Source organism: Meleagris gallopavo, chromosome 8 (genome assembly GCF_905368555.1).
Source record: "Meleagris gallopavo chromosome 8, MGAL_WU_HG_1.1, whole genome shotgun sequence".
NCBI lineage: Eukaryota > Metazoa > Chordata > Aves > Galliformes > Phasianidae > Meleagris > Meleagris gallopavo.
In genome coordinates, this window is record NC_139411.1 from 15,576,268 (window position 1) to 15,603,503 (window position 27,236).

General features: G+C 42.0%; 3 protein-coding genes across 4 annotated transcripts; 1 reads left to right on the forward strand and 2 right to left on the reverse strand.

The window, feature by feature from the left end:
• ANXA7 (annexin A7) lies at positions 1-15,275 on the reverse strand. The gene is made up of 13 exons (XM_085229923.1): positions 15,141-15,275; positions 11,475-11,529; positions 9,722-9,938; positions 9,311-9,409; positions 8,117-8,160; positions 7,084-7,186; positions 6,707-6,801; positions 5,352-5,465; positions 3,922-4,092; positions 2,281-2,451; positions 2,097-2,172; positions 832-944; positions 1-335 (listed from the first exon to the last, which is right to left on the reverse strand). The coding sequence occupies exons 2-13, from the start codon at positions 11,526-11,528 to the stop codon at positions 213-215; spliced, it is 1,380 nt and encodes a 459-aa protein (XP_085086049.1). The 5' UTR covers position 11,529; positions 15,141-15,275; the 3' UTR covers positions 1-212.
• Positions 9,932-26,303, forward strand: LOC116216885 (uncharacterized). Of its 2 annotated transcripts, XM_085229927.1 has the most exons (3): positions 9,932-14,723; positions 19,428-19,579; positions 24,780-26,303. In XM_085229927.1, the coding sequence occupies exons 1-3, from the start codon at positions 14,393-14,395 to the stop codon at positions 24,789-24,791; spliced, it is 495 nt and encodes a 164-aa protein (XP_085086053.1). In that variant the 5' UTR covers positions 9,932-14,392; the 3' UTR covers positions 24,792-26,303. The 2 variants fall into 2 exon arrangements, with proteins under 2 accessions (XP_085086053.1, XP_085086052.1); XM_085229926.1 differs by having other exon boundaries at positions 19,428-26,303.
• Positions 21,846-27,236, reverse strand: EIF3F (eukaryotic translation initiation factor 3 subunit F). The gene is made up of 8 exons (XM_085229924.1): positions 26,915-27,236; positions 26,770-26,840; positions 26,552-26,631; positions 25,423-25,560; positions 23,548-23,639; positions 23,200-23,336; positions 22,974-23,087; positions 21,846-22,236 (listed from the first exon to the last, which is right to left on the reverse strand). The coding sequence occupies exons 1-8, from the start codon at positions 27,201-27,203 to the stop codon at positions 22,159-22,161; spliced, it is 999 nt and encodes a 332-aa protein (XP_085086050.1). The 5' UTR covers positions 27,204-27,236; the 3' UTR covers positions 21,846-22,158.

Consider the following 27,236-nt stretch of genomic DNA (forward strand, 5'->3'; position numbering starts at 1 on the left):
TAGTAGACAAGATATATCTTTTATTATACAATAAAGAATAATATGTGCTGTAAATTAAGGCAAGTGTAAGTGCAAAAAGCTTTGAATCACCAAGGAGTATTTGATTATATATTATTCTTTTACACACAAGAGTAGTCAGTGTCTGCATAAAGCATGTTACATGTCCTTCAGTTTGTTTTAAAAAAGAAAACAAACAACCAGGTAACTATCTTCTATTGACCAACAATTGCCAGTAGCAAACGCCTGTAATCGCCGCTTGTATCACTTGCTATCATTGTAGCCAGAGTCTTCTGATACATTTCTGTGAACTTCTGTTTAATTTGCACTAGATCAATCTGTGCGAAGAAGAAAAAAGAAAGTGTAAGACTTAAATACAAAGTATGATTTTAACTCCTAGATATAACTCTACATTTTTTTCCTCATATTGAATACAAGTCAAGGGTGCAGTGTGAACTGACCAGCTCTGCAATTTGTACAAGCCAACTGGTCCCTCTACAGTTGCTCCCAAAGCAGGGGCTGGCTTGTTCCTTGCTTTGGTAGCATGGTAGTATCCTAACTTCATACAGTTGAAGTTGAGATGCTTTTCTGCTACATGGGCAAGCAACCACAGTGAGGAAGGAAGACAAGCAGTACTGCTATCTAGCCAGAGAGACTTTATTCTATGAAACCTGTCTTCAAAACAAATTACTTTGTCATCTAAATCTGAAATGGATAGAAGCTTTACTGCAGTGTATGATTGCTACAGCTGTGAAAGAATGACTGCATAAAAAGGTGGTTAGAGAAAATAGATCTCACAAGTAGTGGAAAGCTACAGAGGAGAAAATTTCTTACCTCACTGCGAGTGACTACAATTCTAATGAGGGTAGAGTCATCTGTGCCAGCTCCTCTCATAGCATGATAAAGTCTTTCTGCAAAAAAGGCTGGGCGATCGAAAGCACATTGCACTGCAATAAGGTACATTTTTAGGATTAGTTCCAATATTGTATAGTGATACTTGCAGGATCAGTTCAGGATTTATGCTGTAGTCAGCTGCAGGTAGCTGTCAATACAGATTCTGTTATTCTGGAATACAGGAACTGTTTTGCTAAGATGGATTTATTTTGAAGCTGAACAAATGAGTTATTACTTCGTAAGAAAAGTTGTAGTTATTACCAGTTAACTTTTCTGAAAGTGCTTTTCACAAGTGGCTGAAACCTTAATTCTCAAATAGGTTGTTTTCTGTTCTTTTCCTTACATAGCTGGTACCAGGATACAAGCACTTTTACTGGTGTTCCATTGCTAGACCCCCAGTAACAAAAGTACAAAAGTAAATAGTTTTCATTCACAAGTAGCTGCAGAATCAGTCAATCAGTTAGATTTTTCACTTTTTTTTCTTTTATGTGATCCTCAGGGATCATTTTTTCCTGCAAAACTTCAGTAGAATTTAATCTGGGAAGATCTTGCTTAGTATGATAGCTTTTAATCACTATGGCTGTCAGTTTGGTAAGCAGTAGTAGAGCTGGTGTGCAGGGTACTGGTTTCACTTCAGTAACTCATACTGATCCTATCAGAAGTCATAATAAATCTGAAATGCTTTTCTATAAGTTGGCAGGGATTAGTGGAATCAGAACAGGTCTTCTCCTTTGGTGATGTTTTCCTCAGAAATGCTGAGCTTTTGGAGGGTAGGTGGTGGCAGAGAAGAGGATTGTAAAGTGAACCATGCCTAAAAGTAGGTTCATGGTGGGTCTGAGATCACGTGTGGGGTGATTCAGCTATCACTGCCACAGTTAGTGGCACTGGCCTCGTTTTGCAGGGCTCTGAAACACAGAAGCACCAGTGCCTAACCAGTGTCCCTTGCTTCTGTGTAGTCACGTGTCTTTGTAGACAAGTAGATTCTGTGTAACCTTCTCTGATTTCAAACACCAAGCTAGATGTCGATTTCCTCCAAGTAAGTGCAAAGTGAATAATTAGAATAATTAAAGTTACTTTTGTGGTGATAGAGTCTCCGATTGTGTATTCGTTTGCCATATGGCCAGTGCTGAATTAGATTCTTCCTCAATTACATTTAGAAAATTAAATTCTTAGGGGATAAGAGTAGGGAAGAAAGTATCACTTACAAATAGCCTTCAAGCCACGTTCCACATTTCCAGAAAATTCTCGATCAATGCTGCTTGCTAAATCACGATTAGCAATCTACAAATAAACGAGATTAACTTGTGGATCATGAAATGCAGCAACATTTGGAACCTTAATTCAAAATATGCTGACCAAACTCATTTGAAGTCAGTGAAGAATTCCTACCCTGGAATACGCCTCAGCTGTTGCTCTCAACTGGGGAAAACTTCTGCTTGCCAGAACCATATTAAAGCAAGATTCATCCGTCCCAAGTTTTCCTTCACCTGCTTGGTAAAGACGCTGAGCATCTTCTTGAGCTTTCTGATAATCCACGGTTTGATTCTCATCCCGGTTACCCTAAAAGCAAGGATAGCAGAAGTCAAATGAAGTTGCACAGAGAAGCTGTGCTTTCACTGCTTGGAGTACAGACCCCAAGCACATATCTATGAAACTTGAAATAGGATGAGTGATACCAGTGAGAGATACATTACATTGCTTTAAAACTATTATTTGGATTAATATTTCTTAGAAAAAATACAATTGTGGCCCAAAACTTTGTCAATAGGGTATGGTTTAAACTGTGGATATACTGTGTGTGTATGTGTGTATATATATATACATATACACACACATGTTGCTTCACCTATAAATACCATCTCATCTGGTCTTTTTCAGGAACTGCACTCAATTCTCTATTTTATTTAATAATGAAAGCTTTCTCTTGATTTGTTTCTAGGCTTCAAGTTGCAAAGAATCTTCCTAAATGAACTAATGAATTATCTTTCTGAATATGCACACCTGAAATATCTCAGGTCTTCTATTATATTTAGAATTGCTAATTTCAACTATGAATGTATGCAGAAAGCACTTACTATAGTTGTAATATGTCAAGTAGGGCTTATGTGACATTTTATGTGCTTTGGGATTTGCATTCTTGCTGCACAGTGCATGGATAGATGCTGCTAAATGTATTGGCTGAGTAGGCTAAATACACACTCTTAAATACTATTGTGTCTGTAGCGATTAATATAATATTTAAATTATGTGGTTGTCAGTTACTGTACTGGATTTATCAAAATAAAAATTAGCATGAGCTTCAAGCTTTGCTTTCTTGTGGACTTTGATTTTGTAACCCAAATGCCTGGTGAATAGCTGAACTCTCATAAAGTAGAAGCAAACAAGATAGAGAAGAGTCATAGAAATTCAAGGCAGATGTATCAGAAAAATGTGAGAAGTTGCATTTGCTGTGTATTTCTTTCTCAACATGGATAACAGCAAGTTACTGTTCTTCAGTACAAAAAGAGCCCCAGTAAATGACATGAGATAAGCAGCCTTCAGTGTTCACAGGAGGTTAGTGGTAGCACACGTGTAATGCTGGTTATCTGAAGGGAGGGCTACAATGTGATTTGGAAGGTAATGTTTTGTTTATCTGGGGGGACTCTCACAGATTATTTTACATGCTATAAAGGTTATCTTAACAAAATTACCCAAATAATTTTATGCAAAAAAAAGAAAAGCACCTGGCTTTAACAGCAGCGTGGAGCACTGCTTGCAGCATGTGCTATTTGATTGCATCTGCTCAAAGTATTTACACAAATCTTCTGTGGGGAATACAGAGTGCTCGATTAAGTCGCTCAATCTGTCATATAGATAAGAAGGAATTCTTCCTTGAGGAGGGGTTGAGGTGTTTTATCTTGTTAGAAAGGAAATTAGTCCAGGGCTGATTTCTGTCTCTGGCTAAGCAGGCACAGGCAATTCATTTATGGAGCAATTATGGATATATGCAAAGAATGCACGTGCATGTCTTAAAAATAAAAATGGTCTCACTTGGCACATAGATACAAGTAACCGTTCAAAGTGTCCTGAAGTGTCTGCTCTGATGTCTTGTTCGATGTCCCTTCCAAATTCTGATTTATAGCAGTTCACTATTTCTCGTATTTCCTGGTTTGTCCTTGTGCAAAGGATCTCTATCAGCACTCTCTCCTGCGTGCCTGCTCCCTGTAGGCAAAGCAAAAGAAGGCATAATTACAAAGCACTGCCTACTTCATTTTGTATAACTGTAAAAATAAGCAATCAGCTGTTATTTTAAAAGAGAATACAATTTCTACTGTAAGAACAGTATTCTAGTGGTGTGAAAGCACCAAGTTCACCAAATGTTGAAAATGGAATGAAGATTTCTGAAATGCTCAGTTCTGCACTGGCTTAAAATACTACCCTGTCTACTATGGCAATGTCAGCCATAGGTAACAGAATGTGGGTTTAAGAAGAAAATGAAGAAATTATTTGGCAACCTTATTCTGGGAACATATTGGAGGAAGGCAGAGCCTTCCAATAGCCCTTGAAGTAAGAAATATGCATGTAAATACTGTTTTGATCACTGTGAAGGTGTGTTTCATATTCCAAAGGTGACTGGTTCTTCTGCATGGAGGACCAGCAGGAACTTTTCATAGCTGGTTCCCTCTCCTCAGGATAGAAATTAACTGGGGTTTCTGAGTACAGACACTTCCATCACTATTCGAGCAAGGATTACGTAGGGGTAAATCTATGTGAACCTTCTAAGTAGTACTGTAACATAATTTTTTTTTTTTAATGGTTGTGTGGTTCTTGCCCCCACTAAAGCTAGATCTTCATTTGTGCTCCATATTCTTTAGAGATCTGCATTCCTATCTGAGTTAAGTGAGTTGTTTCCAGTAGTCAGCCACCTGCTAGCTGCTGCAACTCAAACAAGGAATTCAGGTAAGTTGGACATACCAGTTAACCTGAGTTAGAAGGTTAAATCAGCTAGCTCACCTAATTCCTAATGTGGACTTAACAGCCAAAGAGATACTTGCATCCCCTGACCTTAAGAACATACTCTTTCATTTTTGTCCTGTTAAAAAAAAATTAGGTAATCTAAAACTATCACTTAGTAGCAATGGCTTGTTTCCAGCAGGGAGAGGTGTGCAACTTCAGTGTAAACAGTGCTTATTGGTTAAAAGAACTCTGGCTCTTACTAGGTTCTAGCAAAAAGAATGACCAAGAGAGGGGCAGAGAATAAAATTCAATCCTGCAGCATTCATCCCCTGCTGGACAGCTGCTGCATACTGGCCAATTCTGCAGTACTGGCACATACAGCAGAGAAGAATTCTAATCTCAACAGTCCCTAAGTTTGTTTTCTACCACAGGATTTTTCAACATTGCAGAGATCAGGTATTTTGTTTTCTTGAATGAACATTTTTAGATGGTTTTAAATTATTTTGTTCACAGGAGAACCATACCTTCATTGCATGACGTAAACTCCAGGCATCATAGTAGGTTCTAGGCATGAAAAGTGCCAGAATCAGTTCTTCCACATTTCCACTTAATTCAGACTTCAGGTCTTTAATTAAATCCTGTCCAATTAGAAACACAAAAAGGGCATTGTTACATAATATGGGGGCTAGAAATTACTTTAACACATTCTTCAAGTGGCACAAATTTTCACCCACCCCCCAAATTAGAGCAGCTGATGAGCTGCTTCTGCTTTTATTTGCTACAGTACATTACATTGTTATACATATCCAGAGAATCCCTAATATCCACTAAAAGCACGGCCATCACTCCCTTCTTTGAGAATACTGGCAAACAGATAGCAATACACATCCGTAACTCTGTGGTGACTGGAGTGCTCACTAACGAAGGAGTGCTGAGTTCAGTTCCTTCCTGCATCAAGTATTTCCAACCCTACAACTCCAGTTGTTTGCAGAATTACTCATCATAAAACCAACAAGTTCAGCCTGGTGGAAAGAGCTGATTTTTTCAGGGGAGATTCATGTTGGATATTATAAAAAATTTCTTCTCTGAAGGAGTGGCAGTGCACGGGAATGGACTTCCCAGGGAGGTGGTGGGGTCGCTGTCCCTGCAGATGTTCAGGAGATGTGGGGATGTGGCACTGAGGGATGTGATTAGTGGGCGCAGTGGTGACGTGTTGACGGTTGGACTTGATCTTCAAGGTCTTTTCCAACCTTTAATGATTCTGTGATTTTTTTCAGAGCAGTGCTATTAAGCAGATAAAAATGTAAGATTTCACCACAGCAAAAAGCACAGAAAAGAAATGATTTGAAAGCAAGTGTCTGCAAGACAGACTTCTTTGGAAAAGAACTTTCCATTATGTATCATAAAGGGGGCAACAGGAGTAGACACGTGTCTGCAATTTTCAGGTGAGCACAGTTACAGCAATAATGGCATGGAGCTGAGTTACACCATCAGGCTGTGCCTTAGCAGTGATCCTCAATCAATTTATCAGTTGGCTTCTTAATGGAAAAAAAAAAGTTATTTCAGCACTAGTATTTGTGCACAAAACCTCGGGAACATCATACAGTAAGACAGTTTAATCTTGATTGTTTTCTGTCTTCTAAGTATTATCAACTCAGAAAAGTTTCTGCTTTGCTGAGGGACCTTACCAGACTGTCCTATGCCCTCACTTCTACCAGGTATCAGAACACTTGAATACCACGTGTCTACATGGTATGCAGCGAAAAATATAACGCGAAGAGGTGCATTTAATAAATGCCCCAAACCACTCTCTAGGACTAAAATGCAATTAGGCAGTTACATATCAGCTGAAGTTACGAGTTTTGTTTACTGAACATACCTTGCCATACATTGTCTTGAAAGCTGCCTTGATTTTTTGCCTTTGATCATTGGAGCGGTTAGATACAACATCAATGATAGCCTTCTCATCAGTTCCTTGGAAACAGAACAGCAATAGGAGAAATTGTAATAATCCATCTAAGGCAGTGCATTTTTTAATCTGACATTTTTGCATAGTTATATAATAAATGCATGACTATCATTTAAGTCTGTTTACCAAATTTTCTTTGTAGCTTAGAGTCTACTAAATCTCCCAAGCCTCTTTTGGTGTGACTTTTGAAAAGCTTGTGGAGAAATAAATTTATTTATGGTTAGATACAAACTGAAGCACCAAATGGCATTAACACATTAGAAATGTAATGCCTGTTGCTTACTTACCAAACCCCTTCATAGCTTTGCGCAGAATTTCTGCATCCCTTCCAGCATCAAAGTTTGGAGCAGCTTGAATTGTGCCCTGAGTATACTGAACCATTGCTGCAGGCTGAAAACAAAAGCTATGTATAACTAGCTATCCTGCACAACACAAATTCAAATTTAAATAACCACTTAGGAGTGAGTACTTCAGAGGGAGGAGTCACAGAATGGTTTGTTCCATTTGTTCTGTTAGCTCACTGTTCTTCTTTGACACAAAATCAGGATGACAGTTGTGTTGAACAGCTTTGGTCTACCACCACTGCCAAAGCAATGCCTTTCTGCAGGCCTGCGTGTTGAGCATACAGAGATACTGACTGATGGTTTTGTTTGGGTTGTATTCTGAGTGTAGCCAGGAATTCTGCAATGACTTCATTGCTGCTTTTACACCAAAGGAAAGTTTGTCAGCGTTAAACCAGTTGATAACGTAGGATCAATTCATACTCTTTCATATCAAACTCATTGAGAAATGCTGTATTAAAATGCCTGTAGGCAAGTATATGACAGCTTAAATTTCATTACTTTCAATTAATTATTCACATTATAGAGTAAATCTGAATCCTATTGAAAGCAATGGCAACAAATCAATTACTTTTCTGCATGGCCAAGATGGATTTTTTTATTATTATTTTTTTTTATTTTCCTTTTTTCCCTTTAGCAAAAGCCCCTCTGAAATACTGTGATAGACAACCAGAGTGCTGCAGTGATGCAGTGACATTCAGGATTGTATTACCTGAGTTCCCCTTTGCCCAGAACTGCCTCTAATAGCAGTCCTTCCTCGCACTGGGGACAAAATGAGGGACTGTTATTAACAACCTTTATTAATAATATCAAAATACATTTTCAACCATCAGTGCCTGTTTGTCTGTGACGTATCCCCAGCTCATATTCAGGCCTCTTGCCTAATATTTGCCATACACCCAATCTCTCACTAACAGCAAGGTGAAAAAAATACAGAAGCAATGTTAAGATTGATTATAAAAGAGCAGACAGCACGTACCGGACCAGGCATCGGTGATGGTGCTTGTCCACCAGGATAGCCTACTGAAAATGAATTAAATAATAAGATAAATAAATTATGTTTCTTCGTATTAAATAAATGCTACTTAACCTGGAAGTAAAACCATTTATAGACTTGGTAAGCTACAAGTCTACCACTGCAATAACCTGTGTGCTAAGTAACAATACCTATAACTGAAGCTTTTACTGCTTTGAGAACAATGGGAAGAAGCAATCACAGAGCATTCTGGTAGATACTTTAGTGAGGCACTAATAAAAATGCTAACTTTACTGGTGCTGTGAGAGCTGGAAGAATCTCTCCTCATTAAATATGGCTGCCATTGACAAAAGCCAAGATGATCTACGCAAATGAGGAATGCACGTCCTGTGCTCTCTTTCAGTCATTTTATTTATGTTAAAGTGTCTATAGCATATTAACAACAAATGCTGAGAATTCGTTGGTGCAAGAACTGAAGAAATCTCATTTCATGTTCAAAATAATTGTGAATACAAAAGTTGCAACCACTTTTTAAAACTGGTATTTTATTTTTATCTCTAGTGCATATGCACAGTTATTATTGTTTTAATGGCAGCATAATTATTATTTGAAGTCAGTGAAGCAATCATTAAAAGAAAGTTTGCTGCTCTGAATTTCTTGCAGACGCAACTGACATCCTGGAACAAAAATGTTTTTGATGGTAACTGACTATTCAAAGCATGAAGAACAATGCACTGGTTTTAAGCAATGGCGTGCATTCTCCTTTCCACACCCTCATAATTCCTGGGATCACTGTGAACACATATGTGCTCAGGTTCCTGAAAAATATATCCATTTCTCTGAGATGAGCAGAACTGCCAGATATCTGTTGAATGTGGATTCCCAATTTAACATTTCTGGTCAGATAAGTGCAGTTTGAAGAAGGATAAGCACCTAACCAATTACGTCACAATCATTAAGCAGTGACAGCCATCCCTTCTGAATGCAGCACACATAGAGGTGATTCTCATCTGCTCTTCACTGTTCTTGTCAAGAAAAGTGAGAGGACACGCACAGCATGCAGACCTCAATGGCTAACAGTAACAAAGGTAAGGGCCTAATTTTTTTTTTTTTTTCCTTACTCTCTATCTTGGGATCTCTTGGTTTAGCCTTGGATTCTTGAAGTATCATACATACAGAACGGAAACATCCACATACCAGGAATTTGTGCTGGTCCACCTCCACCATAGCTTTGGGCAGGAGGCTGGGGATAGCCACCAAAGCCAGGGCCAGTGGGAGGCATGCCAAAGCCAGGGCCTGTGGGAGTTAGGAGCAGATAACAGATTTTAGCACACAGCATTTCATAAGTGGTTTCTGGCACAACATGGGCCAGAATATTGAGCTGCACAAGAGATTGTTTCTTTTCTCTCTCTCTGTGCAGTGGCTCACAACCCAAAGCCATCAAGACTCTGCTATTAGCATGCAAGTACTTATTGCTAGGTAGCAATCTGGCTGTCTAGAAACTGCTGCCTAAATTGATCACTGAACAATTGCTTGCTTTTCTTTACTACTTTCCCAAGCACGAAGAGTTGGTTACAACAGAAATAACTCCCAAGGGCTGGATCTTACCTCCAGGATAAGATGGCATTCCTCCAGCCTGGGGAGCTCCAGGGAAGCCCCCTGGGGCAGGGAAACCCCCTGGGGCAGGATATCCTCCTGCCTCTGGATACCCAGCACTGGGTGGTGCTGCAGGAAAGCTCCCTCCTCCTGCTGGAGGATATCCTCCAGGAGCAGCAGGATAGGTGTACTGCCCAGCGGGCGGATAGACAGATTCCTGTCCTGTGGGCTGAAATACAAAAAAACCCACAAGATGTCTGTACTCTATTACAGAGTGAAAACTCAAGCTACTAAAATGTCCATATACGTATAATAACGTGATTAGGTTTAGCTCTTAGGAGCAGCAGCAGCATTCCCTAAACCTAGACATGGGCCTTTTGGCTGGGTCTTCCGATGCATCTCCCTAGCAGTAAAATCTAGCTCAAAGGTTTTCCTCAGGTTTGGCTGCCCCAAGATGCCCACCACCACACCATTGTGCCCAGGAAGATCCCCTTCCCCAGCAGTGCAGTCTAACCTTGTTCAGCCAGACTCAACAAAAAGATTTTAATAGGATTTGGATTTACAAATCCAAAGTTAGGATCCCCTAGGCCTGCTAGGATGACTGTCAATATTACAGACAATAATTTCATATTGACTTTTTGCACTATTGCAGACTAGAAAACCTAGCATGGCTACTCTGGCATCTACATGGTCTTTTAAATTCATGAACCAAAGCTGGCTAGATTTTAGATGCTGGCTTAAAAAATAATCATAGTATCATTTGAGTTAGGGGACCTTTAGATGTCATGTAGTCCAACTCCCCTGCAATGAACGGGACAATTGTAAGGGTTCAGTAGAACCTTGAATAGGGAAAAGAAATCCCAAAGTTAAGAAAGTCTGGCTTCTGACACGGTTATCTCTTTAGTCTGACTGACTTTGGTGTTTCAGAGGGATTCTGGGCAGATTGTAAAGCAAAATAACTGGAGAATTTACTGCAAATATTTTGAGCTTTTCACTATTTTATGGGACATAGGCTGAGCTCCATCTTAAGTCTAGTCAAATACTATATAAATAGAATTCCCACAATTACATTATGATCAGTGCCTTATTAATTAAAGCACAAGGTTGTGTCCAGCTTTGAAGAAAAAAAAACACTGGAACATCAACCATACCTTATACATTCCAACCTTCCAGTTTCACTGGAGTTTTCAGTCCATTTAGTCATGAACTGAAGGTGGAATAAGGTACTGTGGCTGAAGGACTGGGAGGTCAAAGTCAAGTTAAAGTGTCCAATATCCTCAGAAAAATATTTACTCAGTGTTGTAGGAAAGCTGGGTTCTTGAGCTTGGATTGCTCAGCAGCTTTACTCCTGAACGAAACGGCCAGGATTAGGCACACAGGTAGTTTGGTAGACACTGGTTCAGACAATGCCCTGTACCTAAAGACCCTCATATCTATTAACAATTACCAACACTTAAAAAAAAAAAAAAAAAGTTGATTTAGTTAGCTATATGTATGAGAAAACAAAACAGAATGAAAATGACTAAAAAGATCCAGCTAACAAACTAAACAAGAAACAGCCACCCACCCTCTGGAACAACAGGCAATATTATAAAATATATGTCAGACTTCCTTCTTGAAATTCATTTGAGAAAAATGTAAAGTCACACTCAGAGATGGATGTATGGATAAAAACAGCTGCTGTTTACATGCACACAGAGCACAGTAAGAAGGGATGTTGATCTAAATACACTAGGAATGCAACACAGGTAAAAGCCATACTTACAGGGTAGCCAGGGAAAGCAGGGTAGCCAGAAGGGGGATAACCTGGGTATGACATTCTGGAAAAGAAAAAAAAAATTCCCTGTCACGCACTACATGAGTGTGTGGCTGCCACTTGCTGACTTGGTAACTGTGACATTAGTTGAGCAACTCAGTTAATTCATTCAGCATTGCTAAAAGTACTCATCAGCTACAAAACCACAAACCTTTTCCTTTTTTTTTTTTTTTTTTTTTTTTTTTTTACACAAGCAGAATTCAGAAGAGAAGCATCATCAACTTTGTAATTACTTGCTACCCTTAATTAGGTCAGATATATGTTGAAGCACAGTAAGAGAGCTGAACCTCCAAAAGTAACAGACCTTGAAGTGTCAGCAGGAAGGGGCTGAACCTTTGTCAGAGCGGAGACAGAAGAGTTAGGCTCAATTCCATGCTTGTATCCTGTCAGCCTGCACCCCTTCACTCACAGGAATAGCTCCTGAGAGGAGAATCTATCCTGCAGAGAGGAACCATCTAATAGAAATGTATCTTCTGCCTGCTTTTGGCTGTTCCTATGAAATAGATGCATGCACCAAAATAATTTCAAAGATCAAATAATGGGGTTTAAACTAAAAAGTTCTAACTTCTTGAATAACGCAAGCCAGAATTGATGCTAGCTGTAACAAGTATGACAGCAGGACAGCTCAAGTGTGGGAGGACCAGGGTGGTTCAGCAGCTTCACGTCTATTACGTTGACCTTTGAGTCCCTACTAAGATCCCAATTTGTCTGACTCCAAAACATAAGAAATGACTCAGTCTTTCTTTTCCTGATGGTAATGACATGGTGCATCCTGCAGAATTAAACTGCACCCAGTGCTGGTGAGTGCACCGCGAAAAGGATTTGCAAAGATCTGAACTTTAATCAAATTGCTTATTTAAGCATAAGAAGATAACGCTATAGATGAAGGTTTATATTAGCACAGTACAAACTTACACGTGTGACATACAATAAATTGAAGGAAAGGTCATGGAAAAGTTTTGCAAGTGCCTGTTTTCTGAGCCTGCAGGCCTTTCAGTATTTAAGTGACTGTTCTGCCAAAAAATGCCTCCGTGAGGCATTCCTGTCTTGCATAACTGAAGAGGGAAAGAGGTGGAGGAGCTGCTGGGTGGGGGCCTCACACAGAACCCACCTCCACAGCAGCTCCTCTCAGCCCGGGCGTGTTGACTCTTGTGCAAGAGCTGCTGGCTGGAAAGGGAGGGGATCTGTTTCATTTTTTTAAATCCTTTAAAAATAAGTGAAGCTGCTGTTTCAAAATTCATGAGCAGAAAGAGCAATCTTAGCCTCCCTACAAATACTTTATGCCAATGGAATTATTTCTGTTTGTTATTTCAAAATACTATTGCCCTCGTGCTCAAACAAAACACCAAAATGAGGAAGCATCCAGGCAGGAATTCAGCTCCCAGCATATTCCCCCAGTGCTCCCACATCTTACTGTACTCCCCCTCCATTACTTCATTTGTGCAGGAGATTTCTGTTTCCTGCTAATAACTATTTTAATCCTTTTTTCAATAGAGGGGCTGGGGAATTAGAAGAAGACAGGGACTGGGAGTAACTCACTGCATGTTTATGAGGCAGAGCTGCACAAATCAAAGAAAATGGGAATATAAAAATAAAATGTAATGCAGTTACTGACTATTCACATTCCTAGGTATTCCGCAGGCAAAACAAATGGATCTGAAAGCCATCTTCTTGCTGTGTTGTACTACTAATTCCACAAATGCTGCCTTAAATGCCTTCGACTTACTGTGGAAAACATTGAAACTTAGAGCTGGTTAGTTCAAATGAGAGCCAAAGCAATCTTGTAGATAAGTACAGCTACGTGGCCTCACAGTGATAAAGCAGGAGCATTGCTTCAGGGGACTTTCTTCATAATAAAGGGAGAAGAACTGTGTGAGGTGTACTTGGAAATCATAACCATAAACACTTAAATCATAAGTACTGCTAATTGCCATTTGTTTTCCTCAGAAGAAGCACATGGCCAATACCTGTGCAGTATTTACTACTGACAGCTATGTGCATTGACTTTTCATTTTGGCTTTCCACACATTTCTTCCACTTCTGTTACTTAACCATGGGCTGCAGCTCCCTTCAGGAAGAAGACAACTGCCAACACTTCCTTTGGATTTCACTGTCACTCTTTCCACTCAATGGGAAAACAGAACGTCAGCAAAACAGGCCATTAAAAACCTCCAAACTATTGCAGCTTTATGCTCCATGTAATTCAATCAAAGTCACGCTGTTAAGCAGGCAGTAAGGTGAAGCACGTAAAACGACAGGTGTGAACAGTATCACATCCCCAGTGCTCACACTGCTTTTTGTAAGGCAGCAAGCAGCCGGTGGCTGCAGATCAGCTGTTCCAACAGCTGAACGAAGTTTAATTAGTATACAAGTGGGACCCAACAATATTTTATCCGTACTGAAACACACCAGTTTTTAGACTTCTTGACGAGATACTTAATGTAGAATGAAGTCAGTTTTTTCATCCACGTTTGCTTCGAACAAATTCTGGCACAAAAGCTTTTTAAGATTCTGGTTTCCAAGCCTCCTTTGCAAGGAAGGCAGTATTTCTGATTAGCAGATCACCCACCCGTGCACACCTGTGACGTACACGGACTGTTGCAGTGCTTAACTCTTTCCTTACTGGCACCGTGTGGGTTCCGTTTCTGGGACGTGGGTAATTGCTGGTGAATTTTGGGGCGGGCACAGGGAATGGCAGTGTTTCGTGTGATCACTCGCTCTAGCAAGACCCCAATTCCTACTTCTTGTGTTCGTAACTCAGAAAAGTGACAGCCTTTTCGTGGTCAGACGTATTGTGGTGAAGGGGTCAGGTAAGGACTTCAGCCTCGGTCTCTGCAGGCGCTCCGCAGCCGGCTGCACAGTGCCGTATGGCGATACGGGCTTTTCCGACGGCAGGACCCGGAGTCCCTTCAGAACGTACGGACCGGACAGCAGCGCGTACTGAAGCGGCTCTCCGCATACACCTATCTTACAGATACACGCATTCACGACAGCAGTACCTGATTTCGGACCGCCTGCTTCCGCTCCGAGCTCAGCCCGAGGGCCGCGCAGCGGAGCAGAGGCCCTGCCGCCCGTACAGCCGACAGGAGGGCGGGCTCTGCCCGGTACCGATACCGGCCCTCCCTCGGCGTCCCGCAGCGGAGGGCAATGGGAGCCGCCATCCCGGGGCTTCGCGGGCCTTTCTCGTCGGAATCGCAGGTTCGGACGCTTTTTATTTGTTTCGGGAACTGGGGACGGGATTGACTCTGGCGATGTAATGCGGGATTCGGTGCGGGCAGCATCCTGCCCTGCCGCAGCTGGAGGACCCCGCCCGTGGCCGGAGCCGCCGCCCGTCCCGGCGCAGTCACGCAGCGCCGTGGGCTCTCTCCGCAGGACCGCGGCTCTATCAGCCGGCCGTCCGCGCGGAGGCGGTACCGCTCTCGGTACTTGCCCCGAGATGGCGGGGGACCTCGTTCCCGCTGCCCAGCGGACCGCGCCCTCCCCCGGCGGGGCACCTGCCGGCCGCCGAGTCCCGCCGTGCCCCATCCAGTTCTCCGGCGGAGAGCGGCCGGGCCCTGGACGCGCGCACGGCGTCAGGCTGATCTCCTTCCCCCTGCCCGTCCCCAGGCGCCTCACCTGAGGGAAAAGCGCGGAGCCTCCGGCCTCTCTCCCGCAGCTACACCGCAAAATGGAGGCTGTGTGGCCGGGAGGGACCCGCCCCGCCCCCAGGTCCGCCCCGGCCCGGCCCCGCTCCCCGCGGGCAGCACCGCCGCGCCCGAGAATCGACCGGGCCGGCGGCGGCCCCGCTAACGCAGCGCCCCTTCTGCCAGCCGTCCAGCCCGCCCCGGCTCGCTGAGGGCCGCCTTGTGCCCGGCGCTGCCTCGGAACGGCGAGGAGGTGCGTTCAGGAACGGCAGCGCCCAGTCCCGCAGCCCTGCCGCGGGGCACCGTCCCTCACGGAGGGCACCGGGCCCGTGAAGTATAAAGTCTGCATCGCGGTTTCCCTTTGGCATCGGTGCAATTAAATTCAACCCAAACACGTGTGGATTTAGGTCAGACCTATTTTCCAGAAGCACATGAAGCTTTAGATGGAGTCCGGGAGCTGGCAGGCGATGAGCCGTGTCGTCTGGACCACCAGAGCAGTGCTGTGGCCAAGTGTATCAAAGGCATTGGTTGACCCGGAGCAGCTGCTCTTCTCCGTGTGTGACTTGAGAACAAGATCTAGGTCCCCAGAGGGCAGGAAGGTAGGGCTGTCCAGGCTACCACGCTCCTCTCCCTAGAAAGAAATCTAAATTATGGCAACTAAGTGCTGTGGGAAGCACACTTGGTGTTTTGTTTCTACTTTTACATCTATTGTTATGTTTATTCATATTCTATTTGGAACAGACATCACATATGCTTATTTCTTCCTTTACCCTGTAGCTAAGTATTTGTAAGAGATTCTAACCAGCATGAGCACTTCCTGAAGGATCCATCCCTGATATTATGCAGTGGTTAATTGCGATTATTCAAAACTTCTGCATACTTTGTTATGAAATGCATGTGTTAGCAGTTCAGACACCACTCAAATGCAGTCTTCTGCTGTAACCTGCTGTGGCACTTGAATGCCAGTTGCCAAGTATAACCACTGCTCTCTGTGTCTGTAAAATAGCAGTAAGTGCAGGCAGCAGAAAATAGGTCGGTAATAATTTACCGTGCTAGTCCACTTCAAATGGAAAGCATCTAAAATGTATAAAAATTCTAATAAATGACCTATCTTCAGCAATATTGGGCTTATATCTGCCTTGTTTGCCCAGAACCTATCAGGAACAGCTTTAAGAATGTAATCCTCACAGCACTTTTCAAGAGATATTTTCCGAGTATGTCTAGTATACTTTGCCTCTGTTAAGCTTATTTCTTTCAGGACAGGTATATATTAAAACCCCTGCTTCCATGGGAACCAAATACATGTATAAAACAGAATTCTTCCTCTTCCCTTTAGTGGATTGATTGGGATTGAACTATTTAGGAAAGGAACCATCTATATTCACAATCAAATGGGAAAAAAAAAAAAAAAAGAGAGAGAAAAATCCTAAAAAGGAATACATCTGAAGAATCCATATCAATGTTAAATGTGTTGCATGCATATTTGTTAACAAGACTATCTGGAATGACTTTTTTTAAAGAATGGAATGGAACCACTGTTGTCATCTAGCTTCAGTCCTGTATTCAAAGAATCTTCTTGGTTTGTTACTACAGCTACCAGTGCATTTAGGAAAGTTTATTAAATCCCAGAGAGTCAAGACAACCTCCCACTGTTAGTAAATTCAAGGTTAGTGAAATAGGGAGACAAACTCATGCTTCTCTCTTTTGTAGTATCTTTGTATCTTCTTGGACATGGTACTGGACAGAATTCTGCTCTGGAGGGACTTTCTCTCACCTACCTAGTCACACTGAATGCAGTCAGTGCAGCTAAAACTTCCTTGGGTAATTTATTGTTGGTGACATTGGACACCAAACGCATTGCTGCTATATCATGCTATCTATCCTGCTTGGGATACTACTTCACAAATGATATGAAACATTGCTTTTGATTTTGTATTTCAGTCAGTAGAGTTTAAAACTAAAAACAAACAAACAAACAACACGACTTTCCCACAGTTTTCAGTAAGCAGCAAGACCTGGTCAGCTTTGAACCAAGGGTCAAAGTATAACAAACCAGCAGGATACTGCAGTGATCCAAGTCTGTTAGGTACTAACAATATTTGCCCTGTTACACTGCCTTGTGACTGCACTAATTAAAATGCAGATAGTCTTTAGCTCTTGAGTAAACCTTCCCTAAGAACAGAGAGCAGAGCAAGCGCAGTTCACTTCACAAAGAGATGTGGTTGGTTAGCTGCTCAAATGAGAGTTACTACCCCATGAGTCATGTTAGGACTCCACCCACTGTAGTCCAATCATGAGGCTTTCACACAAGCCTCAGGACTGCCATCAGAGTCTGTAGTTCTGCTGGGTGGAACGGCACTAAAAATACACTTCATCCTTACTCAGAGTGCACAAGGAGAGCAGCAGGTTCTTCTGCTAGAGTACTTGAAAGAGCAGCGTGTCCAACAATTTTCTTCACTGACATTTAAATCCTTAAGATTAAAACCGCCCATTCCAGATTTGTTACTAATAGATGGCATATGTTCACAAAATCATACACTAAAACATTACTTCCTCTTTGCAGCAGACTTAAGTGTTCTGCCAAGAAACTTAATTGACTCAGCTGACAATGCAGACTTAGTGACCTTCATCCCAGCATTCTGAAATAACCAGCAAATGAAATTGTAATTCTAGCAGCAAGGATTTTAAGTATCCAATTGCAAACAGCAAATTTTGTTTGTTATTTTCAACAACACTGAAAATTTAGTTTTATTTCCATTTTCCAAGGCTTAAGCCAAACACAAAGATGTTGCTCATGTCAAAGGTGAATCTCAGGACACAGTGGATCAGGATGACACTTGGATATTCACAGAGGATGTGACAAGAACCACAGTTAAAATAGAGAAGACGGGAACTAGCATGGCTGAGGCTAAAGGACTTGAAAGTAAGCACAAAAGCTTTGTTGAAAAGGGTGTTTGTAGAATTCAGCTAAGTTGGCCTGGATTAGTTCCAAGTTTTTTCTTGACTGAGAATGGCACAAAAGTTGGGAACAAGCTAATGATACCTGCTGATGAAACTGAAGTGTCACCAGCACTGAGAGCAATCCAAACCAGGAGAAACAGGGAGATCATCATAACCTCTAGATTTTCTAATTAAAAGCTGTCACAGTACCAGGTCATGCATTTAAATTAATAATTTCCATAGTAACTTGGAGTTCAAATGACAACAGTGGTGATTAGGATGGTGCTCAGTCACAGTAAATGACAGACACCAAGAGGTAAACAAGGAATTTATAACAGGAAAGTGCATTCTTATATCCATTCATCTACACACTGATACAAGTTTTTATCAAGTAGAAAGACTGAAATTAAGTTAAAATGTGCAGCTAGGTAATCATAGATAGTGCAGCAGAAGAGCAGATATAGTTCATTATGTTTAGTGTAGCAAAATGAAGGCTGCTGTATGATGCTATCTGTAACAGTGTATAAATACCAGGAAGAACATGAAACAAGCTTCAGTAAGGACAAAGGAGATATATTTAGGTGAATTTAAAACAGATTTTAAGATACGGTTTGTCAAGACAGGAAAGAACTGGAATTGTGCTTCAGGAAGCCCCTCCTAAGGTAAAGTTAGGGAACCAGAGAAGATGACAACAACACAGTGGCTGTTAAGCGTACCAAAACTAGAAAGACAAACTTCTTTTGGTACCCAGAGAAACACCACGTAGTATTAACTGTTTTGTTCAGTCACATGAATTTAGAATGTCAAATTTTAATTGCTTTTTAGCTTAGCCAGCAAATTAGCACTAGCACAATGCAGTCTGCAAGGGCTCTCTTTGGACCTTAATCTAATCCTACAGTCACCATCATTACCAGAATTGTTCTGTTGTGCATCATCAGACCTAAGCACTTTACAGAGTCATAAGAAACTTGGCTGTTGCACACCACCTATCCAAAAGCTTCTACTGAAGAATCACCTTCATGTTGTCTGCAAGCTTTACAGCACAACAGAGCACACAGGGAAGCTAATTAGCCACATATCTCCGATTTTCATTGTGGTACACAGCCTGAGGTTCTATTGTTGAAACTGTAATCAGTGAAGAAATGTTCCTGCAATTTTTAGGAAGGTATTTCTATTTAACAAAGTTCATCCTGCAAGTATTGGTTTTGATAAGCAAAACAGAATACTCTCGTGCTTGTGGGGCTTATATTCTCTTGCTCAAAGAGGCAAACAAGCAATTTTATTACATTAGGAATCAGTCATAGACAAGCATAATGTCATTGTGCATGTTAAACTGCAGGTTGTCAGAGGTTACCATCCATGCTCATTGGAAACGAGGTGAACACAAGGTTGCCTTGCCTCATCATACTGCCGAGAGATGCTTTGGTGAAACTCCATCCCTATGTTGCAGCTGACTTGGATTCTGTGTCTGAGAAGGCCTGGCACAGCAAGGTGGACCGATTTTATGTATTTCTGTAACTTTTCTAAGCACACGGTACATCCAAAGAGAACAAGAGAATCAGTTGTAACTGTAAACTCTGCTCTGAATATTATACATATTGAGGAAAACATGTTTTCAGAGAGAACTTCGTGCTCAGGTAACAACTCAGGATCAGCTCTGTCTAAGCTACGACGGCATTAATATAATTAAATACAATACATGGTGTATATAGACGGATACCTGGAAAACTATCTGGACTATTTTAAAAATGATTAATCAGACTCTTAAAAGCTAGACTTTGTCAAAGCTGTTTGGAGGATTGAACCCTAAACAAACAAACAAAAAAGGAAAAAGTCCCCTCATAGATCCAAGATCTCAGTGATGTACAAATAACAGCAAATTAAAGCTTGAAATCCTTGGTGATGCTTCTTGACTCCCAAGCTTTCCCCACCAGATTTCTAAGCAATTTCAAGTTTTTAGATATAAGATCCCATGAAATGAATCGATAGAAGGCCTTTAGGATTTCCTGTCTAGATTTTCAAACTCCAAATGCCTCTTTCTTCAGCCTCCTAATAATGATACAGCCTAGGCTTTACCTAGGCTTTACTTTTTAGCCAAGCAAAATGATACACTATGCTACAATTTGCTTGCAACATTGGCCGTGGAAACTTCAAAATTCTTGGTTCGGAGCAAGATTTACAATGTACCATTCATCCAGTACCAGCATGGATGGAATTAAGCATACAGTTTTTGAGTATTTTTTTACTCCAATTTGTTCTGTTTGTTACTGTACTATCTACCATACAAGTCAGCTTATGGACTGTGGGCTTTTCTGATACCTCTACTTTGCAGTACATCTTTCTGCTCAGGAAGACATAACCTCCATTAGTCACAGTGTTCATCATTAGTCAACAGGTATTTTTAAGGACTGATAAACTGCACAATACGTTTTCTGTAATCATGATCATAAATTGATGTTCTCAAACTTTCATTTTGTGCAAAGCAGCTTCCTAGACTATTAAACTTTTAATCTTTCTACATTAGATCTTTCTTCTCACATATTAATTTCCTGAGATTAGCAAGAATTTATTGTAAAATGAGAAATGAGGGGAAGAATATTATGCTTTTCTTCCCCCTGCTTATTGCAGTAGTTAAGAAAGGCTTATCTAGCTCTGCTGCTCACTCTTTTCCTTCACCCATTTCAAGGCTTATTTTAAAAAGAACATGACCTGAAAATGTAAGTTAATCAGCTAAAGCTCAAATATTGAGTATAAAGAAGGGGAAACAAAGCATTAGACTAGTAAAAAGGAGCTGAGCATAAACATGTTTAATGCTCACAAATAACTTTCAGAAATGAAGTCTTTGCTGTGCCTTCAGTTTTTATGCACCTTACCCTTGTGATCAGAACTTAGAATTTAGCACTGAACAGCTGATGGGATTCCCCACATTGGAACTATGAGTGCAGGATTTAAAGAGATTTGAGCTGTCTCTCATTCTTGGATTATCTGGCAAATTTTGCACAAAGGTATCTGGGAGGAATGCTGGCTTTGCTGGCTTCTCTATGACATTTTCAGTTCATTTACTGAAACAGATGTGTGTGAAAGTGTCAGAAATGGTCATTAGAACATAAGATGAATGATGTAGAAGAGGAGTGATACTGCTAGCATTAGGGAAAACCTCAGTACAATTGAACAGACTTCCAAAGGTAATATTACTAGCTGAGACTGTAAAAAGTTGCAATTTGAACTAGCTTTCCTTCAGCTGAAATTCATTATGAAACAGAAAATCCCCATTTGACAGTATCTAAATTTTAATCTCAAAAATTCACTGAAATTTTTCTTCTTTTGCAAACATGAAAACTTCAGAAGGAATGCTTTTCAAACCCTTTCAGCCACATATTTAGTTGCTAATTTAATACTCTGAACCCCCCTTTATGATGGTGTAATTCCATTCTATTTCCTTTCCCAAAGGATCAGATATGCATAGAACTAATACCATAACATAAATGGAATTTGCTGCCTCATACTCCATCAGAGAAGACCATGCACACAGCACCAATTATAGGCCAGTGGCCATTCTGTAGGTCCACCACGAAAAAGTGTACCATGTGCTATGCAAGGTGCCACGATCTGTGTGCTTTAAAACTTTGGGGAAAAATGCAAAGAAAGCTGCCAAATTTGAGATTACTTGCATCCACTCTAGTTTTCTTTCCTGATTCTTTCAAAGGAGGATTCATTATACAATAAATGAGAACAGTCTTCTTCTGGACAGAAGGTATTCTTGCCAATACAACTGAACTTTATTTCAAATAATTTCTTACATTAAAGCTGCACTTTGTTACACAAGTAGATAAACCCAGAAGACAAAATGTTCACTTATTCCATTTTAAAATACGGGCTCATCCCAACTGCAGGAGTTCTATTCATTTCCTAAACCATGTCAGGGATTTTCCAGGGAAGAAGAAATGAAGATGTAAACCGAATTGTTTAGGTAATTAAGTTAAGGTCCAAGGGAATTTGTAACATCGTCATGAAAGTGTGTATCTGCTCACTCTTGAGGCTCTTCAAAGCGTAGGGTGGCAGAAGTTTCTTTATAAACTCAGAAGTTTTTCATTGAGAGCAATCTGTGACTGTGTGAGGTTTGCCAAGTAGGTTACCATCAGAAGGTCCTGAGAGAAAAAAGAAAAAAAAAGTCATCAGAAATATTAACAAAGATGATAGCCTGTTGTGGAGATGTGAATTTTTAACGCCAGTAAAGCATTTTACAATCAGCTACTGGAACTATTGCTAGTCCTGAAAGTCCTACCCTAAGGAATGCTTCCCTCACAGGAAGAAAGCGTTGGTATTCCTGGAACATGAAACAGCACTTGTGAAATTTTAACTTTGAGTTCACCAGTATTAACCAGGAGAGTCAAAGGGTGTAAGCAAAATTAAAAATTAGTTGTGGTCCTGCAGACGATGGGCAAATAACAGATTCAGAAAGTTAGCTTTCTAAAAATTTGTTACAGAAATAAGGTAGCACAATAAAACCTTGTTCGTGCTCTTAAGTGTTTTGCCATGAGACAGAACTTCATGTCACGCAAAGAAAGCAGGGAAAGTCACCACTTATCTTTAAAACCTATACTGCATGAAGTTTGGTAATTCGTATTTTCCCTGCACTCTAAAAGAAGAATCTGTGCTGCCTTTCAGATTACTTGCATAATTCATATGTGCTTTTAAAGTAATTCTCTCATTTTCCATTGTTTTTAATTATGGTGAGCTTCACCTTCAGCTCTTAAAACTATTGAGACAAGAATGGGCTGTATTTTTTATGACTGTGTTGGTATGAAAAGGTAGTTTTTTTTGTGTCTGTATGACATTTTCAAAACTGCTGCTAATACACTTAGAAATAAGACAATTAACTTACATTAATATTGCTGTTCAACATTGTCTCAAAGTCCTCTGGTGAAATCTTTGGCACCTGGTTAATAAGATCCATCAGGAAACGCCCAACAGTGTTGTCAGCAGCCACTTTGCCAGACTATGCATAAGAAACACACTTCAGCATGAATAAAACTCAGCAGAAAAACCCCCATAACAACAAGATGCATAATCTTATATCAAACTTCAGTCTCATAAAAAGTTTGCCTTACCAATACATCCTCTGCATACTGTAGCACCATACCCAGGGTGTCCTGAATCCTGGCTGAGGCTGACCCCACCTGCTGTAAGTCACTGGACAAGCCAATCACTCGATTAGGGCTAAAGCAGGTCTTCATGATGAGATCCACTGAAAGCAAAACCAGGATCACTGAGAAATTTGACTGGCACAGAAAGCAGCTTAAAACTTCAACTTATTGAAGACTTTTTAGAATAGCATCAGGTTCAGTGAGACAGTATAATTCCTCACAGAGTGGTAATTTTACCAGGATTGATAAACAAACAGCATTTGAACAGCGTCACAACAATGGTTAGAACCATAATAGGAAGAAAGCACTCACCTCCTATCCGCTCTGTGTCGTAATAAACATACTTCACTGTCAGTGGTGTGAACATTACCCCCATAGTTTTACCAGGGACTCCCATTGGGGCACTAGGAAAACAATACATAAATTCAGCATGGACATATCTGAAAGGAAATAAATAATTCTTTTCCATCTCAATGATCTCTATTAGCACTAGAGTGTGAACATGAGTAGGTTACTAATTCTCACTAAAATCAGCAATATTAAGACCATGTATAACCGAGGACAGGAAATAAATACAGGCATATTATTAACTGCAAATTTTCATCCAAAAATATTCCTAGCTCGTCTGATGATTATCAGCATGAGTGCATGATGAGTTGAGTACTGTCTTCTTGGTGTGGCTGCCATGCCTGAGAGATGGAATGCCATTGATAGAGACCTAGACAGGCTCAAGCAGTGGGCCCAAGTAAACTTCATGAGGTTTAATAAATCCAAGTGCAAAGTCTTACACCCAAGTCGTGACAACCCCTGCTATCAGTATAACCTGGTAGGTGTAAGGATGCAGCACAGCCCTGCCAAAAAGGACCTGAAAGAACTGGTGGATGGTAAGCTAGACATGAGCCAGCAATGTGCCTCACAGCCCAGAGAGCCAACCATATCCTGGGCTGCATCAAAAGAAGTGTGGCCAGCAAGGAGAGGGAGATGATCCTGCCCCTCTGCTCTGGTGAGGCCTCACCTGGTGTCCTGCATCCAAACGTGGAGTCCTCAGCACAGGATAGACATGGACCAATTAGAATGCATCCAGAGGAGGGCCACAAAAATGATCCAAAGGATGAAACACTTCTTCTTTGAGGACAGGCTGAGAGAGCTGGGGCTGTTCAGCCTGAAGAAGGGAAGGCTCTGGGGAGACCTGAGAGCGGCCTTTCAATATGTAAAAGGGAACTATATGAAGGAAGGGGCAGATTCTTTAGCAGAGTCTGTTGTGATAGGGCCAGGGGAAATGGTTTCAAACTAAAGGAGGGGAGATTTAGATTGGACAAAAAGACAACACTTTTTAAAATAAGGGTGGTGAGACGCTGGCACAGATTGCCCAGAGAGGTGGATGCCCCACCCCTGGAGACATTCAAGGTCAGGCTGGATAGGGCTCTGAGCAACACGACCAAGCTGTAGGTGCCACTGTTCATTACAGGGGAGCTGGACTTGATGACCTTTAAAGGTCCTCTGTAAATCAAATGATTCCATCTGAAGTTCATTTATGCTTTCAGCGTACAAGATGACACAGAACAGCTTCTGTTTTGAAGATGCACGGTCAGGAAGCAGCATGATTTCTGCTATAAAGACTGGGGCTTTATCCTGGAAGGAGCAGAACTTTCAGCAACCTCTGGGAAGAACAGTGAGGTGAAGCAGAATAGTTTCATTTCTCTATATTTTAACTCCATTATCAATTAATAAAAATGGAAGTGGAGGAGGGGAAGAAAGACTGACCAAGAAGACACTTTCAATTATGTTCTGAGTGCGCTAATAGTATGACTTGTATAAGTAAATCGCTGAGCACTAAGATGCAGTGAATAAAAACTAGCATTCAGACAGTATGATGGAAGTTAGTATAACATTGATGCTAGCTATGCTATTCTGTGAAGCATCGCAAAGATGTTCTGAACACCGTTGAGGTTAATTAAGCCAGTTCCTCAACCCCAATGAGAAACCAGCTTATGAAGGGTTAAGGCTTTCAACTTATGTACAATGGTCAAGACATTCCGGTAGGAAGAATGCTCTGATCTCTGGCTCACAGCTGTGGTTCAGCTATTGCACAATACTGTCCAGAAAGGGACACTATAGCCTGCTACATTCCTTGTTATCCTGATACGATGTGTATTTGTAATTCAGACAGTCTCTGTCCCAGAGTACCTGACATAGGCTTTAATGCTCATGCGTGAATTCTGGAGACTTGTGTCCACAGTGAGGTGGATTGGATTGTGCGCTTCCCGGCTGTAGTACTCGTGGATCAGGACAGAATGTTCTGTGATGTCGTGACCTGTTGCGTACCTTGAATAAAGCAAGTGTTGAAAAATCATTCTTCTAATGTTCAAATGCCCAGCATTTGTTGGTATTTAACAGGTTTGTATTCTAAAACCCTAACGTCCAAGCACTGAGCTGAAGACGCATAGTAAGACTAGTATTTTAACTAGGGCATGTGTAGTCTTATGGCTCTCCTAGAATTATAGGCTGAGGACACATATGCCCAGAACATGCATAGGGCCAGTGCTGTATTACCATCAAAAAGAACGAGAACAGCTGCCATCAGACACCCAACAGTCAGTTTTTTGTCACTATGCTCTGGACCAAATCTTTATTTCCTTGTAAATCAAGCAAATTTGGACCAGCAAAGTAGATCTTAAACAAATGAAACACCTCTGTGCAGGAAGCAGGGCTTGTTCATCTAGCTCCTTCAACTGCTCTGCAATTAACCTCCTGCATGCACAGGAAAGCGACTCTCATGAGAATTGTACTTTGCTTTAGAGGTTGTCAAAGAAGCCAAGAGTTCCGTGCTTGCAGGATTTTGTTCCACAGAAAAGGGCTAGAGAGGATGCCAAAAGACAAACAAAGCCAGCTATCCATGCACAGATGAGTTCTTTTCTTATAACACCCCAGCACAAGTACTTCCACCTTTCCTCAGAGAACACCTGCGTGCTCAGGCTAACATGACTGATTTCCCACCAGGCCTTTGGTACTTTTGTGTTCTCCCTGCAGTCAGTTATCTTACAGATTGTATCACCACTGGCTACATTCGAACAGATGCATGTAAGCATTGCCTAACCCTCTTGTCTGTGATAGCTCTTCTAGACTAACCAAAACCACTCTAAGTCTGCAGTAGCATCTCTTCCTATCCTGAATGACAGCACTTTAAGAACTGCAACAAGAGTTGCAAGACCTCATTGCTGCTTCTGTTTCTCAGCCTGTGACAACAACGATATACCTCAGGTATTTTGAGGGACCTACCCAACTGCCTGCACTTTTTTGTGGACAGAGAACTTACCAGCCCAAGATGATCTCGCTGGGAGACACCTTTTTGTGCAACTCGTACATGTTTTTGGCAAACTCCATATCAACAGCCACCTGGGAAAGGGGACAGAACCGAGTCAGCGGGTGCAGGAGCGCCGACGCCCGGGCGGAGGGCAACGCAGGACGAAGCCCCGCTGAGACAGCCCCCTCCAGGGCCCCGGCCCCCCACTTCGCCGTGCCGCGTGGCCGTACCTCATCCTCGGACTCGTTGTGCGGGACGGAGAAGCAGTTAGTGACCTCCACCGAGTGCTTGTCCACGGTGCCTGCGGGGACGACAGCGGTTAGCGGGGCGGCGTGGGGGCGGCGTGCTGCCCGCCCCCGGCTCCGCGGCTCTTACCCAGCAGCGTCCCGATGACCCGCGCAGCGCCCTCGTTGCGCCGCTCGAAGCTGTCCACGATGGAGGCGAGCACGACCGGGTGCAGCCGCACCACGCGGCCGCCGGGGAAGGGACCCGAGAGCGCGGCGGACAGCGGCGCGGCGGGTGGCGGTGCCGCCGGGGCGGCGGGCGGAGGGGGCGCGGCGGAGGGGGGCGCGCCCGCCGTCGGCGTAGAGGGAGCGGCGGTCGGGCTCGGAGCCGGGGCGGCCGCGGGAGGCGCCGCAGTGGCAGCCGGAGCCGGAGCCGCCATTTTGCGAAGAGAGAGGGGTATGGGATCGAGCCG

Bases quoted from the DNA above. Each gene is read 5' to 3' on its own strand.
- ANXA7 (XM_085229923.1), bottom strand. From the start codon at position 11,528: ATGTCATACCCAGGTTATCCCCCTTCTGGCTACCCTGCTTTCCCTGGC. The intron at 9,939-11,474 runs GTAAGTATGGCT...TTTGTATTTCAG, and splicing joins CTGCTTTCCCTGGCTACCCT to CCCACAGGACAGGAATCTGT. The intron at 8,161-9,310 runs GTATGTGGATGT...ATTCATTTTCAG, and splicing joins TGGACCAGCACAAATTCCTG to TAGGCTATCCTGGTGGACAA.
- LOC116216885 (XM_085229926.1), top strand. From the start codon at position 14,393: ATGGCGATACGGGCTTTTCCGACGGCAGGACCCGGAGTCCCTTCAGAA. The intron at 14,724-19,427 runs GTTCGGACGCTT...GTTAAACTGCAG, and splicing joins CTTTCTCGTCGGAATCGCAG to GTTGTCAGAGGTTACCATCC.
- EIF3F (XM_085229924.1), bottom strand. From the start codon at position 27,203: ATGGCGGCTCCGGCTCCGGCTGCCACTGCGGCGCCTCCCGCGGCCGCC. The intron at 23,640-25,422 runs GTACTCTGGGAC...TTGTTTTCCTAG, and splicing joins AGCATTAAAGCCTATGTCAG to TGCCCCAATGGGAGTCCCTG. The intron at 23,337-23,547 runs GTGAGTGCTTTC...TTTTGCTTTCAG, and splicing joins CGACACAGAGCGGATAGGAG to TGGATCTCATCATGAAGACC.